Here is a 16,103-nt window from a genome sequence, read left to right on the forward strand (position 1 = left end):
CTCCCTTAATTTCTTTCATTGCTGGCTCAATTAATTAAGAGAGATTTTCTCCCTTTTTAGGTTGAATTAATTAAATTCTTTCTAATATAAACCTTTTTGTATGGCAAGGATATTTGATATTTCCATTGGTGAACTCACTGCCAAAAGACTAACGACAAGCTTAAATGGCAAAAATATGCAACTTTAAAGCTGTCTTAGATGGTGCATTTGTGCACATTTTTCTTTTTTGATTCTTGAGTTGGTTAGAGATTAAATTTGATTACTGAGATTAAAAATTCAACACTTTATCAACATATCACGTGATTATTTATATTTGTGCATCTTATCAATCATTAACGTAAATTATTTTTGTTTGAACTTAAAAAATTAATTGCAAAAATATTGTAATTTAAAATCATGAAGTTTCCCCAGTTGTAAGAATTGCATACAAAAGTTGATTCCATGTATCAGGAACACCAGCTAGGCACCAATGACTACAGTCATTTCCCTTTAGACCAGTGTAAATAGATGGGTGACCATCTCTTCTCAGCTGCGACAGTCTTGTTACATCGAGCAAAATAACTGGCGTTGACATGTTTTTCAACACTTCCTTTACGACTGCCACTGCTGGCGGCGAACCACCTTCATATGTTGAGTCGGTTGCTGGTGTGGTCTGACCCCTGCAGGTTGTTGATTTGGTCTCATTCCATTCCTTGCCACTATCAATTATGCATCGAATACCAAATTGTGAGGTAGAGTATCATTAATACATCATTACCTACCAGCGACTTGGAATCTAATGATTCACCCACTCTTACCACTTTTTTTTTTTTTGAGAAAAAAAAATTTAAATCGTGTTCATTTGAGTAAAAAATCATGCATAAGATATTAAACAATATGTTTGGATTTTCTTACAACCTAAGTCAAAATGGCTCGGTTGCTTATATTTTATTAAAATAATAAAATTAGTTTATCTTAAATTTTAATATTTTAAAATTAAAATAAGATTAACAATTGTTCATTAATAACACAATATTTTGAGTTTGATTAAAAAATTTAAAGTCCAAGACCTAAATTGGGCAAGGCCTATGGGCCTAGATAGGCAACCCAAACGTTTAGACACCTCTAATGGTGTGATCACATACACATCTTGTATCCAATCTCTCTACCACAACAATACAATAATTTTTTTTTGAAACTTAAAACAATAAAATAATTAATTTGACTACAAAAATATTCTTTTCAATGGTACAATCTTAGATATGTTCATGAGCCGGATTAATCATATTAGGTTCGATTAATATTTTGAAATTTTATTCAAAATTTAACTAATTTAGTATGTCGAATATGAAATATTTTTAAAATATTTTTAAAATTTTTAAAAAATATTTTTAAGTGTTTTTAAATTTATTTTAAACAAATAAATAAGCGAAGAGCTTAACTTACTTGAAATGAGTGGGAGAAATGCCCTGAAGGAATACTTGGGTAGTGGTAGTGTTAACATTGGAATCCACCCATTCTGACCATGTAGTTAGCCCCTCTCTAAATGCAACCAAACGATCCATATCTTTCCTCACCTTTCCCCTTGATTCAATGAAATCCCATCTGTCATCCAAACATTGATAACCAAATTACTACTTGAAATTAAATTTGATTTTGACGATGAGGTTGAGAGAATTCAAATCCAATTCTTGAACGACAAAAAAAATGCACCGAAGACCAAACTATTGAACTAAATACTCCGAATGCAATTATTAAAGTTGAACTCAATTGTTTAAATTAAGTTTCTTACGGTTGTTTTCTTCCTTTGTGGAGCCACCAATGCCAGGTGTTGAAGATGAGCAAGTCATAGCCTTTCCAAGATTTGCCATTTTCAATGGAATCCAGCTTCAAAACGGTGCCTTTCTTTTCTTTGACAAGATCGACTAGAAATGCATTGCGGGATAGCATCAATGAAACTTCATAGTCCTGTAATTATATATGTGCTTTTGGTTCAACGTACAATTATCCAATGCCTAACTGTAGAAATGTTATGTTCAAGCCATGGATCTCATTTTGTGGCCAAATTATGTTTTGGATGAAATGGCTGTTTATCCCTAAAATTCGGCCTTTTTTATTTAATTCAAATTTTACAACCTTTTTTCTCTATTTAGTGACAAGGGGTTCTTAGGTTTTGTCCAGTAAATCATCTTTGCTGACCGATCCAATGTGATTTATCTATATTAAACCTAATAAATTCATAAAAATTTACTTTCTTATGGTTTTTCAAGGAATTTAAATCCAAACAACAAAGAAAAGAGCACACTCGTTTTACCACTTGAGCCAATTTATTAATAACTTATTTTCAATTTATCTATTCTATCAATATTTTTAAAAAATAATAAAAATGAACAATAGAAATCACATATAATTTGATTTTTTTTTTAATGGGAAAAGAGAGATTTAAAGTTATTAAATCAAATATTCAGATGTCATATATATATATATATATATATATTAACTATGAACAAATGTGGGAAATTCCAATTCTTGCATGCATATATAATAGTTACCCATGAAAGTAAAATTTATTTTTAGTTCTTCAAGCATACTTTGCTTTAACATCTTTGAAAGTAAAAGACCAATTAGAAGAAAATTTTTTTTGATTCAACGTCAATGAAACATTTTAATTCCTCAAATTGAGTTAAAAAATTGACACATATCTTTTTATTTATTTATTTATTTATTTTAATATATCTTAAGAGGGACGTGTCATCCTACTAATATCTTTTGTCAAGTTTAAAAATTCCAATATTAATGTATTTAATAATTTCTGAAAAAGAAACTAATAAGATTGAATTTTAACTATTTATTGAATGTCTTAAGCAATAAGCAAAACACAAATATATTGTCTTATGAACTTATTAATAACCAACTAAATTTAAAGGGGAAATTTGAATCTTGGCACCTAATTAATTCTAACTAAAACCAAAAGGAATAGAAGGGAGCTAGATTTGGCAACTCACCGGAAAAGAAAAGGTAGAAAAGTCTCCTTTTCTGTTAATAGTGTAATTTGATTGCGGCACTGCAGCATGCAACATGCACGTGAGAGACTGCCATTGATTCAAGCTTAGTGAGTCCCCAATGAACAAGATTTTTTTCCCCTTCAACTTTCTCAAGAAATCCTCACCATTAAATCTGGACCAAAACATACGGGACCGGAAATCCAAAAGTTTTAGATTCACATACAACAGCTGATGTCAATGAATTTCTTGAACATGTGAAATATTGTCATTGTTGCATTAACCTAGTTCGAGATAATTAAACCATGCAAATATAACATTATTACAAGAATTTAGTTGTTCATTAGAGTCAAGATAATAAAACCATAAAAAATGACATGATGATTTCCCCGAAAATTAAAAAAAAAAAAAAAGAATCAAATGAGAGAAGCTTATATAGAACTCATCTTTTACATAAGAACAAAAGTTCAATGGTTTTTTCCTCTCAATAAAGTTGAAATCCGAGGATTTTCATCGCAAACTATTGAGCTGATAAATGAATTAAATTGTCACTCATAAATTTTCACACCATTTATTGGAACTTGATTGTTGAGTGCTCCATCTGGGACAGGAGGTCGTTATAAGTTCATGTCATGTAACATTTTCGTATATAATAATGAAAATTTCCAATAAAAAAAGTCTAAAAAAAGTGATCAAATTAAAACGTTTTATAAGGATGATTGATCTTGATCTTCTTTGTCAAATTCTTACCTTGGCAGCATACAATCGGATGGCTTCCATCTATATTTGAGATAAAGTTTATCAGGGCGTCCATTGGCTTGGCAATCAAACTCTTGCTCAATAAATGGACAATCCGAGGTGTTGTAAAGAGGGTAAGTTTCGTCAAAAACCCAACTCCCTTTGAAAAAATCACAGCTACCATCCGATTGCGGTTCACTCAACTGAACTTGGTGAATGCATAAGATTAGAATCCAAGAAAAACCAATCCAACAAAAGCTACGAAACCCATCTCCCATTCTAGGAAAGAGATGAAGAATAATTATGAGAACAACTTGATTTCTTGGAATCAAAATGTACCAATTCCACCTTGAGTTGAAAAGGGTTTATATATGCTAATTACAATTTGTAAGTAAAGTCCCTTTTTTCTTTTCCTTGTGGGGGAATGGGGATCACTTTAAAACAAAGATATCTTTTCCACTGTTCTACAATTTCTTTTTCCTTCTGTTTTGGTGTCGTTGTTACGAAAACGTAAAGGCGAATTTAATTTCCAATCATTTGTTTGGTTGAGATAATATCCTTCAAAGGAAAACTTCCTCTTGGGGGGTCATACGTGTTCTTTTTGTGTAGTTGGCAAGAATATGAACACTTGTTCCCCGAAGGAAATTCAATGAAGGGTAAAATTACAATACTAAAGTAAAGAATCTTTGCTAGAATTGTCGGCAGTGAATCTAAGTGAAAAACCATGGAAATTAATTTCACGTGTCAATGATTTCTAGGATGATTTTGGAAAGGATATTGTAAAAGTTTACAAATCTAAGAGCTGACAAGGAAAAGCCTGCACCAAAAGGACAAACTAAAAATTTAACTGCATTTCCACACAACATAGCTAATAAATGCATGAAGTCCGTATAAATGATTTGTCCCAATCCATAAAAATATATTTATAAAGAAAAAAGATTATGAAATTAATTAAATATATAAAACAAAGTCACTATATAAAAATGAATTCCAACAAAAGGGAAATAAAGATTATCATAATTATACTGTTCTGGAAATAGTTGACAATCAATCTTTAAATGATGGTCTTAAAGTGAATTCCAACTAAAATTTTAATGTAATATATGAGTTCCAACTGGAGTTGATCAGCAATGAACTGAAAAAGAAGCAATCTTTAATGTCATATCGATGCTGCCAGCTCTACTATTATCTCCTCAAATTAACCCACATTATTCTGATATGTGGTCTTTTTATTTTTTTTTCAATATATAACTTTTGCTTATTTTCCCTTTAAATTTTCGTTATGGAAAGTTAACACGAAAATTTAATACTCATATAAACTGATTATGTATCTCTTAACAAATTTTAATTGATTTGCCTCTTTGAGTTTTGACTGAAATAAGAGATAATTAATTTCAATTTAGGAACTTAATTGCAATTCTTATATAATAATAATAATGAATTAGAATCAAGAAAAGAGTAGGACAGAGTATTAGTCAGTAAACCAAAAAAATGGATCAAACCCGACTAAATTAATTAAAATCAAATCGGGTTGCTCACCATCAAACAAAGGTCAATTGGATTCTTTTGTGATTCTATGATTCTGTGAACAAGTAATGGGGTTTTTTGTGATTCTCTAATTCTATGAAAAAAATTATGTTTACTTTTGTTTTATAATTTTATTCTAGAAATGTTTAAAGAATAGTTGCTTTGGACATAACTCATGGCCTTAAAGTTGTACTCTATGTTGGCCTCCGAAAAAGGTATCCCATCTCCTACTCATAAAGAGTTAACTACTCAATAATGACTAAGGTTTTGGTTTTCATTGGCACATTTCTGCTTTGAAATTGACTAATCATTTTGGGTCTTGTTGCAATTGTGACTTTGCAACAAAGCAATTTAGTGTTTTCTCATAAATTCAAGTTTTGATATTGTACTAATTCTTAAAATGGACGAAACTAACATTAATCAATTGATTTAAATCCATTTGATTAATTTCGATTTTCATCTTACTAGTCAAATGATTCAGGTTTTTTATAAATGAAATCAATTTAATCACTGATTAAATTTTTACAACTAAATTAATTAAATCGATCGAATACTTTGACTTAAAAAAAAGGAATAAATTTTATAGATGAGAGTTTATGCTTCTTTTTTTTTTTTTTTTTCATTTGAGACCATTATAGATTAAACTCAAATTATTGAAATTAAAAATTTAGGAATTTATCGAAATTTTTAGGTAAGATTTATACTTTATCCTCAAACGGATTAACACTAGAACTATCATGTGTAATGAGCTTATGATAATTTTATTCATTTGAAAATTTGTTTAATCTTCTCATTAAACCTTTTTTTTTTTTGTTGCTTTTTCGGCATGTCATAGTAAGAGATAAGAATCAAATGGGCAATTGATTATTATGACATTATTAATTCATTTTAACAAATCAATGTTCAAAGAATAAGATTGTAAAGAATCTCGTTCCATGTATCTGGAACTCCTGCTAGACACCAATGGCTGCAATCCATTCCCGTCGGTCCGCCAAGCCCATACATTGAAGGATGTCCATCTTTGCGTAACAACGAGAGCATGGTTATATCAAGCAACTTAACAGGTTTTTTCACTGTTTCTAATACCTTCTTTAGCACATCTAAAGCTGGTGGAAGACCTCCTGGATATGTTGTGCCAAGCAATGGCTGCTTCTGGCCCAGACAGTTCTTTGCACTTGGTTCATTCCATGAAGATCCACTGGCATAACAAATTCAAAACTATTAAGTTGGGTGACTGATTGTCGTAAAAGCAAAAGATTCGAACTCGAGAGATCTGATACCATGTTAAAGCTTATATAGTTAAGCTTACTTGTAATGAGATGGAGAAATTCCCTGAAAAAAGACCAGAGATTTTGCAGGATCAATGTTGGCATCCACCCATCCAGCCCAGGTGTTGAGAGCTGTTTCAAAAGCAAGCATACGATCCATATCTTTCTTAATCACACCTCCTACTTCAATATAATCCCATCTGAAAAAATTCAAAATATTCCATCCATATTATCATTCCTCATTTAATCGTAAAAGAAATAATCATAAGTAGCTAATAGCCGTGTGATCTATTGATAGATTACTAGATTTTTAGTTCAGGTTCAAATCCTAGCAATGATCTCTAGTATTAAAAAAAATCATAAGGAAACTACTAGCTTACGGTTGAGTGGGTCCGCGACGGTTCCACCAATGCCAAGTATTGAAGATAAGCATGTCAATTCCTTTCCATAGCTTGCCTCTTTCAATGGAGTCCAGTTTCAAGACCCTCCCAATCTTTTCCTTCACAACATCTACCAGATACACGCTGCGATCAAGCATTACCTTGACTTCATAATCCTGCAAATTTCACAAACTATGATGATCAACATTTGCAAATTATAAATAACAACCCTTATGTATTTTGCTTCTTGCTTTTATCTCATTTATTGGATTTGGATTGGATTCATTGAGATGCCCAAGAGCACCAGTGATTGTAAGATATTTTCTTTAAGTTATTGCTTTTAAATAGTTACATTTGATACTCATAACTACTGTCAAATTCTTGATTTGATAGCAAAATTTTAAAAATTTGAAATTAGTAATCGAACTTTTCTTCTCTTTCTCCGTTTGTACACGAGACTAATATCATTAGTCAAATGGATAAGATGTCCAAAACATTCAATAAAATTGTTAAAGATGACAAGTTTTTAATTACTGGATATTTTGGACATGTTATTCATTTGGCTGACAGTATTATTTAGACTCGTATGCAAATCAGTGAATGAAAGCAAAACTTGAATATCTAATTAGATTTTTTAAAATTTAAGTTCCTAATAAAAAATTTAACTATAATAGGAGTACTAAATATGTAATTAACCCTACTGAATCCAGGAAACTAATCAGAAGTTTGCACTCTCTTGGGATATCCAGTAATAAAACACTGAACAAGTTTCCCTGCTATTGTGTCTCTTTATAGACAATGGTATTAATTGCCTAAGGTGTCTGGCACATGACAAAGATTTAACTACCATAAAATGCACCTGTGAACAATACAAATGAGTTCACAAAAAGTTCTTTTGTCCATGTGAAAATGGACAATAACAGGACCACATTGATTGGAACACCGCTGGACAACCAATAGAAAATTAGAGAGGCCTTTTACGACAAGCTAAAGAGGTTGCCCATTCCAGCTAGTTGAATACAAATTGGTTTGTTAAATCCTGAGCAAAAAGTTTCTATCACCCAAAGAGTTGTCTGGTTTGATATGGGATAGATTACTAGTGATGCAGAAATTTTAACTAACATTCACGGGAAACTACCTAAAATCAATGGTAGTCACATGTAGATAGAAAGTGACAACCACATTATTAAAACCACTCAACCTTTGCCCTTTTTTTTTTTTTTTTTTGAATTTAGTATACCATATTAACTACAAGAAAGCTCCATTGAAGTTTATTGGATAAATTATACCAACTTTGCTTGTGGTTCATTGTTGAATTTTTCCACTTTACTTTGTTTAATTGCGTTGAATTTTGTTGTTATACTTATGTTTTGGTTGATGTTTTTGGACAAAACTACTAGTGAATGAATATTTGTTTTTGTAAAAGGAAATCACAGCTCAAAGATGAAGAAATGGTTGTAAAGAAACAGTTGCAGGTAAAGACATTTGAATTTCGGAGAGCTAGACCTATTAGATACAACCTTTAAAGGTGATTGCATTAAATAATTGAATTAAGTTATGGATTCACTGATAAAGGAATATTTCGTTTATGTAATTCAAATAGGTTTTGGAGAATATGTATATGTTACGTAGAATTTCACAAAGGATGTCTCTTCCCATTTCATCATTCAGAAGCCGAGAATGTGAGATTTGTCATTCCAATTTTTTTTACTTTTCCAAAACTTATTTAAACTATATAAATAAAATATTCTATTGAATTTTTATCTAAAGATCAATCAAAATAAAAATACTGTGACAAAATTTAATATAATTAAATTATAGTAACAAAATTCAGGATATAACTACAATTCTGTGACAAATTTGGAAGTTGTCTCAAAGTTTATTTATTTATTTATTTTGATTTTGGTTCAAGAGATATAAATTTAAAATCAAGTTATACATTTTGAATTAATGATGTTTGGTTGACTACGCTATTTCTATTACAGCAGAGAATTTCTGAGTCAAATTGCCTTTAACGTTTGTTTACTAATGGAGTGTATTTATGGAATATTTTCTTGTTTTGAGTGTGATGTGAGGCTCATTTTGATTCTTCAGTACTTATTGAAAGTTTATGGTTCGGCTGATTCTTGGCAAAATTTAGAGCTCCTAAGGCTGAAGTTGTTAATGTGCAGTGGTTAATAGTGGTTTGATTATCCTAATGTTTTTTTTTGGATTTTTTTTTTATGTTTGTGAACATATATGGGTATGACATCTTTGATGCTTTTTCTAATCTTCTGAACTAATTTCTAATAAAACGATCTTGGCTTAGCAAAAAATAAAATTGGCTTGATGATTATGAAGCACTTAAAAAATTTTAAAAAAAATGTTAATCCCATAATTAAATTTCCAAATGATTGGCCCTGTTGGTAAAATAAAGTGGGAAAGGAAAAGCTGAAATAAAATAAAAAATGATGATGGGTTTTAATCACGCACCAGGAATTCAAATATGGAGACATCTCCAACTCTAGTAATGTTGAATTTGGCATTAGGAATTGCTGAGTGAATCATGCATGTCAATGATTGCCATTGATTTCGACTTAGAGAGTCTCCCACAAACATTATGCTCTTCCCTCTAAACTTTTCTACGAACTCCGATGCATTAAATCTACAAAAAGAAAAAATATATATATTATTACCACGTGTTTCGATTAATCAAACCAAATCAATGCATTAAAATCCAAATACTATTTTTGGATCACCCAATGACTTCACATTACCTATCAAGATAATACTGAAAATTTTCCAACAGCTTTTTAACATGATTTTAAGAAAATATTTAATAAATTTTGAGTATTTGATATAATAACAAGTGCATATTTTTTTGTTTAAGGAGCAACTTTGATTTTTAGTTCCTAAAAAAATTTGTTTAACATCGTTGGCTTCAAAAAAATTGATGAATAAAAAAATGAAGGATTTTATAAAAAAGGAAAATAATTTTTCAATTTAAACCTTTATAAATCATCAATAAAAATCTTGAAATGTTTTCAAATTTGAGTTTATGTTGGATGGCTTTTTTTTTCTTTTTTTTTGAAAGAGGGAATTTAAATTTGCAAAACTTAAATTGAAGGGTATAAAAGAAATAAGATGAAAAAATCGGGGATAGAAAAGGGAATATGAAAAAGAATCCCCACCGTAGATCCATTGAGGTTGACAGTACGAAAAACACTTCCGTACCCACGTGCTAGAGAATCTATGTCAATTATACATCATATTTATAATATTTTTTTCAGAAAAGAAAATGCACAAGTATTCCACGCGCTTTTAAGGGCTGTGGCAAAAACATGACCAATCACATGTTACAATCTTTCCAATTCAACCGAAAAATAAATAGATTCATGTTTCTTTATCTATTTGAGTGTGTTTTTATTATATTTTATTTGTGTTAAATATCTGTAAAATATAAAAATTATTAAATTATAATTTATATTAATTTTTTAATTTCATTAAATTAATATTATTTTTATTAATATTTTTAAAAAATATTTTTTATTATTTTTATGCAGTGTTTAAAATTATTAAATCTAATCATCAGAAAGTGACATTTCTCCACTCGCTTTGGAAGTCAGATTAGTTCACATGATGTCTGAAATGAAAGCTCAACATAGCTTTGATGTTGTTTTATCAGTGGAAAGTAGATTTGGATTCACTTTTTGCACTTGGCATGGAAAATGATGTTTTATTATAGTATTTTATTTTTTAAAAAATTAATTAAAATTTTCAACATTGATATAGCAATGTTGAAATTTTTAAAAATAAAATGAAACTATCAACAATAGCATGATTTGTTAGTAAATTATAAATTATTGATTGTTTAATTTCAATAATCATTATTAAAATTCTGATAATTTTAAATCAAAAGTAACTATTTAAATTCCTAAAGTTTTATACTCTTAAATAAAATAAATATACAAGCTTGATTGTATTCCAACTCATTGAGGATTCAGTCCATCAAAGCATTATTAAATTTTTTTTTATGTAAACTTATGATGATGTAAACTAATGAAAGGAAAAAGTAAATCGGAATTTCATGAGGGGTTTAAGCTTAGAAAAAGGTTTCAATCCAACTTTTAATGTCAATTCCAATAGATTTGTGAGTTGTAGAACCATGTGAATTATATATTGTGCTTATCTAACTATTCATTAATACTTTCTGAACTCTAGTAATTAGGAAAAAGATAAGAGACAATTACCAAGCATTTGGGTAACTATAACTAATGTAAACATCAATAATTGGGGTTCATTTAGGCTTGGTGAGGACAGCCTACATTAAAACAATGCCAACCCAAAAATTCAATTTACCCCAACTACAATAAATTTACCATATGGTGAGTGGTGACCCCTATCTTTCCAAACTAGCAAAATGACAATATCTCAGTACTGAACTGGCATACAATAAAAAAGAAAGGTCGCTCCCATAACCTTTCTTTTCCTATCAATTGGACACAATACCTACTTTTAATGAAAAAAATGGAGGCTAAAGAGCAATTTATATATCAACCATACATCCACTAACCTTTTTCTTTCCTTTTTCCAACAAAGAATATAGCAAATTATTGTTCACGGGGGAGGATAGAGAAAGAGACAAAGTAACAGGGAAATATAGAATGAGGTACCTTGTCAAGGTGCAATCAAGGGGTTGCCATCGGTATTGAGTGTAAAGCAGATCTTGGCGTCCATTTTTTTGGCAAGTGAACTCTCTTTCAATGAAAGGGCAAGCAGAGGCTGAGTAGAGAGGGTAAGATGGATCAAACACCCACCTGCCTGTAAACAAATCACAGCCGTCGGCAGAGACATTGGCGGAAGCATTTCCCTGGAAGCAGACGAGAGCCAAAACCAGGAAAAAAGATGGTGAAACAAGGAAATGGGAATGAACCCAGACTCCCATTTTGCCAGTTACCTCTCTAAGTAGGGAGAGAGAGGAACAATGACAGAGAGAAAGACAGGAGAGAAAGAAAGATAGACTTATGTTTTTTCAAAAAAGAGAAAAAATATGGGACTTGGGACAGGGAAACAGGGAACAACTCTCTCTGAGCTGTGTTCTGGTCTGGACTGGCCCTGTTTTTATTTTTATTTTTTTATTTTTTGGTAGGAAATGGCCCTGTTACATCTTTATATAGTAGTGTGTTTGTGTTTCATTTATATTTATCATTTATGTCAGACTTAAATAGCTTACCTATGTTGCACATTTCCATTGCGTCATTAGCTGTTTGGTATCACAAATTTTTGGCTTTTTATCTCTTCTACAAAAATATATATATATACTATTATTTTTTAAAAAAACAAAAATAAACATGGCAAATCAATCCAACTGTAAATTCTTATGAAAATAATTGGATTCGAATCCATCCAAATATAAATTAATAAAAAAATAAAAAATTCAAGTTATAATGATAAATTCAAAAAATTTTTTAATAAAAATTATTCAAATTCAAACTTAATCAAATACTAAATTAATCCGATACGAATGATCGAACATAAACTTTCCAATCACTACCTTTACAAAGTAGTATCGAACTCAATGGTATTGATGCATTGCTTTGAATGAGAACAATTATCACTTTCTAGACTCTTTTTCTAACAACAGTTATAAGTCTAACACATTAAAAATAGTTATCATCGTTTATGAATCTACAAATAAAAAAGAGAAAATAAAGATGTGAATTATTATGATCTTATGAAAAAAAATAATGTGATCCAAATTTAACCCATCATGGCACTGAGTGACTGATATTTTTACATCCTTGTTATAGCAGATCTTGGGAAAATGAAAGACAGAGACAAGTGTGGAAAACCAGTGACAGCAGGGGACACAGCTTTTAATTTTATGCAAATGTTTTCGGAGGTGAAAATGAAATCTTAATTTGTTCGCTAAAGGGTAAAAAAGCTGTTGAACATAAATTCAATAATTATCTAAGTTTTTATTTTATTTTATTATAACTAATTAAATTATTAAATTCATTATTTTATAAATTGAATTTTTATTAGATAAAATTTGATTAATCGTCAATATTTATTTCAATATAATTGATGACTCAATTGGAATGAAAATAAAAACGTTTAAGAGTTTAATTGAATGAAAATAAATTTTTAATTTTTATTCAAAAGTTTTTTTTAACTCTTTTGCCTAATTTGTTTTTATAATTGAATCTTATATAGGCCATCATTAAATGATTTCAAGATGCATTGGAGTCTCTTTTATCGTATTGCTTAAGAGTTTTATTTGGATAAACGATAATATTAGTTTTGATGAGAATAAAAATAAAAATTGAATGTGAGAGTGGTTATTGTAGCGATAAGAGTAAAATCAATAATAAAAAATGTATTTGGATATAAGAACAACAGTAATGATACCATGAATTGTAAGGAGAAAAAAAACTATTAAAAATATTGATTAAAAATTATATGTAATAAAAAATTTAAATTATCTAATATTTATAAAATTAATAAATAATTGATAATTATTAAATTGTTTTTAAATTAAATAATAATTTTGTTAATAAATAATTAAATTTTATTTATTAATTTATTATATAATAAGATAATTTATTAATTAATTTATTATATCATAAAATTTATTTTACGTTAAGCTAATAAAATTGCTATATAATTTTTAAATAAAAAATAAAAAAAATAGGTGTGAAGTACTAAAATTAGTAGCTCAAAGAAGAGAAAAGGAATAATAATAATAATAATAATAATAATAATAATAAATAAATAAATAAATAAATAAATAAAATAAAGCAACTGTTGCGGTGAAATAAATCATCATGCACCACTACGTTAATTGTTTAGAATTTAAAGTTAACATATCTTTTCACAATAATTGTACTTCTATTCGAAGATGATAACGATTTCAATTGAATTTGATTTGGTGTTTTTATATTGTATAATATTATAAATTTTTAAAATTTGATATAAATTTGAATTAAACTTTTATGTGATTTGATTTAAATTGAATTTTATTAATTTAATTTGATTTAATTTATTGATTTTTGAAATTTAATTTTTTTAATTTTTTATATATATTATTTTAATATAAAATTTTACTAAATTTTGATATAAAATTATTTTTTTTATTTTATAAAAATATAAAAATATATAGTTTGATTTGATACGGTTTGATTTATTTTTAATTTTTCATTTTTATCCTAAATTTAATATATCTAAATATAATTTATATATTTAATATCTAAATATAATATACGTCAAATTAAAAAATTTATTTTACACTAAGCTAATAAAATTGCTATATAATTTTTAAATAAAAATCGAAATAAAAAAATAGGTTTGAAGTACTGAAATTAGTAGCTCAAAGGAGAGAAGAAGAAAATTAATAAAAAATAATAATAAAGCAATTGCTGCAAAAAAAAAAAAGCTGTAAATTGTCCTACACTACTACATTAAATGTTTAGATTTTAAAGTAACAGTTGACATATCTTTTCATAATAATTGCACTTTTATTTGAAGATAATAACGATTCCAATTGAATTTAATTTAATGTTTTAATATTGTATAATATTATAAATTTTTAAAATTTGATATAAATTTAAATCAAATTTTTATATGATTTGATTCGAATTAAATTTTATTAATTTAATTTGATTTATTTTATTGATTTTTAAATTTTAATTTTTAAAATTTTTTATATATTATTTTAATATAAAATTTTAATATTTTTTAATATATTTTGATATAAAATTATTATTTTTATTTTATAAAAATTTAAATATATAAAAATTAATAAAAATATATAGTTTGATTTGATTCGGTTTAATTTTTTTTTTAATTTTTAATTTTTTATCCTAAATTCAATGTATCCAAATTTATTTTATGTATTTAATATCTAAATTTAATCTACATCAAATAAAAAAATTATTTTATGTTAAGATAATAAAATTGCTATACAATTTTTAAATAAAAATCAAAATAAAAAAATAAAAATATATAGGTGTGAAGTACTGAAATTAGTAGCTCAAAACAAATTTATTTTACGTTAAGCTAATAAAATTGCTATATAATTTTTAAATAAAATAAAAAAATAGGTATGAAGTACTTAAATTCGCAGCTCAAATGAGAGAAAAAGAATAATAATAATAATAATAATAATAATAATAATAATAATAATAAATAAATAAATAAATAAATAAATAAAGCAATTGTTGCTGTGAAAATAAGCCATAAATCGTCTTGCACCACTATATTAATTGTTTAGATTTTTAAATAGCAGTTGACAAATTTTTTCATGATAATTGCACTTTTATTTGAAAATGATAACGATTTCAATTGAATTCGATTTAGTATTTTTATATTATATAATATTATAAATTTTAAAATTTTAATATAAATTTGAATCTAATTTTTATGTGATTTAATTTGAATTTAATTTTATTAATTTAATTTGACTTTTTTTTTATTTTTGAAATTTAATTTTTTTAATTTTTATATAAATTTTAATATATTTTAATATAAAATTATTATTTTATTTTATAAAAATTTAAATATATAAAAATTAATAAAAATATATAATTTGATTTGATTAGTTTTTTTTTAATTTTTTTCTTTTTATGCTAAATCAAATTAATCCAAATTTAATTTATATCCTAAATCAAATACTTGGCAGTTAGTTCCATTTTCTAAACTTAATATATTTAGGGGATTTTAGTGGTTTCGGAAAAGGAGGTTTAGAGCACAAATTTAAGGCTATTTAAAAGTTACGTTAAAGCGCACATGAGAAGCACACACTTTCAAATGCTAAAAGAAATGATAAATTCTTTAATTGAGTTGGTGAAATTTCACTCCTAATACATTTTATATAAAATAGATATTTAAAATAATGAATGAATTAATATGATAAATAAAAGAACTCATCACGTGATTCGTAAAGTGTTGGATTTAATGTTATTTGATAAGCTGAATAAATTAAAACATTTACGATTAATTATTGAATTTTTAATTTTAAAATTTTTAAGTGTTAAATTTATGTGACTGAAAATTAAATATTTTGTAATTTTTTAATATTTTATAAAATAATTTGATTTTATAATTGGTAAAAGTTAGAAGGAAAAGGATAAATAGTTTTAAAAAAATAAGATTAATGTAATTAAATAAGTTTTTTCTTAACTAAAATTAACTTAATAAATTAAGTAGCTAAAAATTACTGAGCATTTTCA

At 27.2% G+C, this 16,103-nt stretch overlaps 2 protein-coding genes across 2 annotated transcripts; both read right to left on the reverse strand.

Annotated features, from left to right (window-relative positions):
* Positions 1-287: 287 nt before the first annotated feature.
* On the reverse strand, positions 288-4,105 carry LOC111275960 (protein trichome birefringence-like 41). Its single transcript, XM_022861621.2, has 5 exons — positions 3,732-4,105; positions 2,985-3,156; positions 1,772-1,947; positions 1,426-1,584; positions 288-698 (listed from the first exon to the last, which is right to left on the reverse strand). Exons 1-5 carry the CDS (start codon positions 3,995-3,997, stop codon positions 395-397), a joined length of 1,077 nt encoding a protein of 358 aa, XP_022717356.1. The 5' UTR covers positions 3,998-4,105; the 3' UTR covers positions 288-394.
* Positions 4,106-6,088: 1,983 nt separating this feature from the next.
* TBL41 (TRICHOME BIREFRINGENCE-LIKE 41) lies at positions 6,089-12,118 on the reverse strand. Its single transcript, XM_022861622.2, has 5 exons — positions 11,547-12,118; positions 9,367-9,538; positions 6,895-7,070; positions 6,556-6,714; positions 6,089-6,444 (listed from the first exon to the last, which is right to left on the reverse strand). The coding sequence occupies exons 1-5, from the start codon at positions 11,816-11,818 to the stop codon at positions 6,150-6,152; spliced, it is 1,074 nt and encodes a 357-aa protein (XP_022717357.2). The 5' UTR covers positions 11,819-12,118; the 3' UTR covers positions 6,089-6,149.
* Between the last annotated feature and the right edge of the window lie 3,985 nt (positions 12,119-16,103).

Source organism: Durio zibethinus, chromosome 25, assembly GCF_047325235.1.
Source record: "Durio zibethinus cultivar Kanyao isolate XHJ-2024 chromosome 25, ASM4732523v1, whole genome shotgun sequence".
Classification (NCBI taxonomy): domain Eukaryota; kingdom Viridiplantae; phylum Streptophyta; class Magnoliopsida; order Malvales; family Malvaceae; genus Durio; species Durio zibethinus.

Bases quoted from the DNA above. Each gene is read 5' to 3' on its own strand.
- TBL41 (XM_022861622.2), bottom strand. From the start codon at position 11,818: ATGGGAGTCTGGGTTCATTCCCATTTCCTTGTTTCACCATCTTTTTTC. The intron at 9,539-11,546 runs GTACCTCATTCT...TTCTTTTTGTAG, and splicing joins CTTGATTGCACCTTGACAAG to ATTTAATGCATCGGAGTTCG. The intron at 6,445-6,555 runs GTAAGCTTAACT...TTGTTATGCCAG, and splicing joins ATTTCTCCATCTCATTACAA to TGGATCTTCATGGAATGAAC.
- LOC111275960 (XM_022861621.2), bottom strand. From the start codon at position 3,997: ATGGGAGATGGGTTTCGTAGCTTTTGTTGGATTGGTTTTTCTTGGATT. The intron at 3,157-3,731 runs GTAAGAATTTGA...GTTTTGGTCCAG, and splicing joins TCCGATTGTATGCTGCCAAG to ATTTAATGGTGAGGATTTCT. The intron at 1,948-2,984 runs GTGAGTTGCCAA...ATATAATTACAG, and splicing joins TTTCTACCTTTTCTTTTCCG to GACTATGAAGTTTCATTGAT.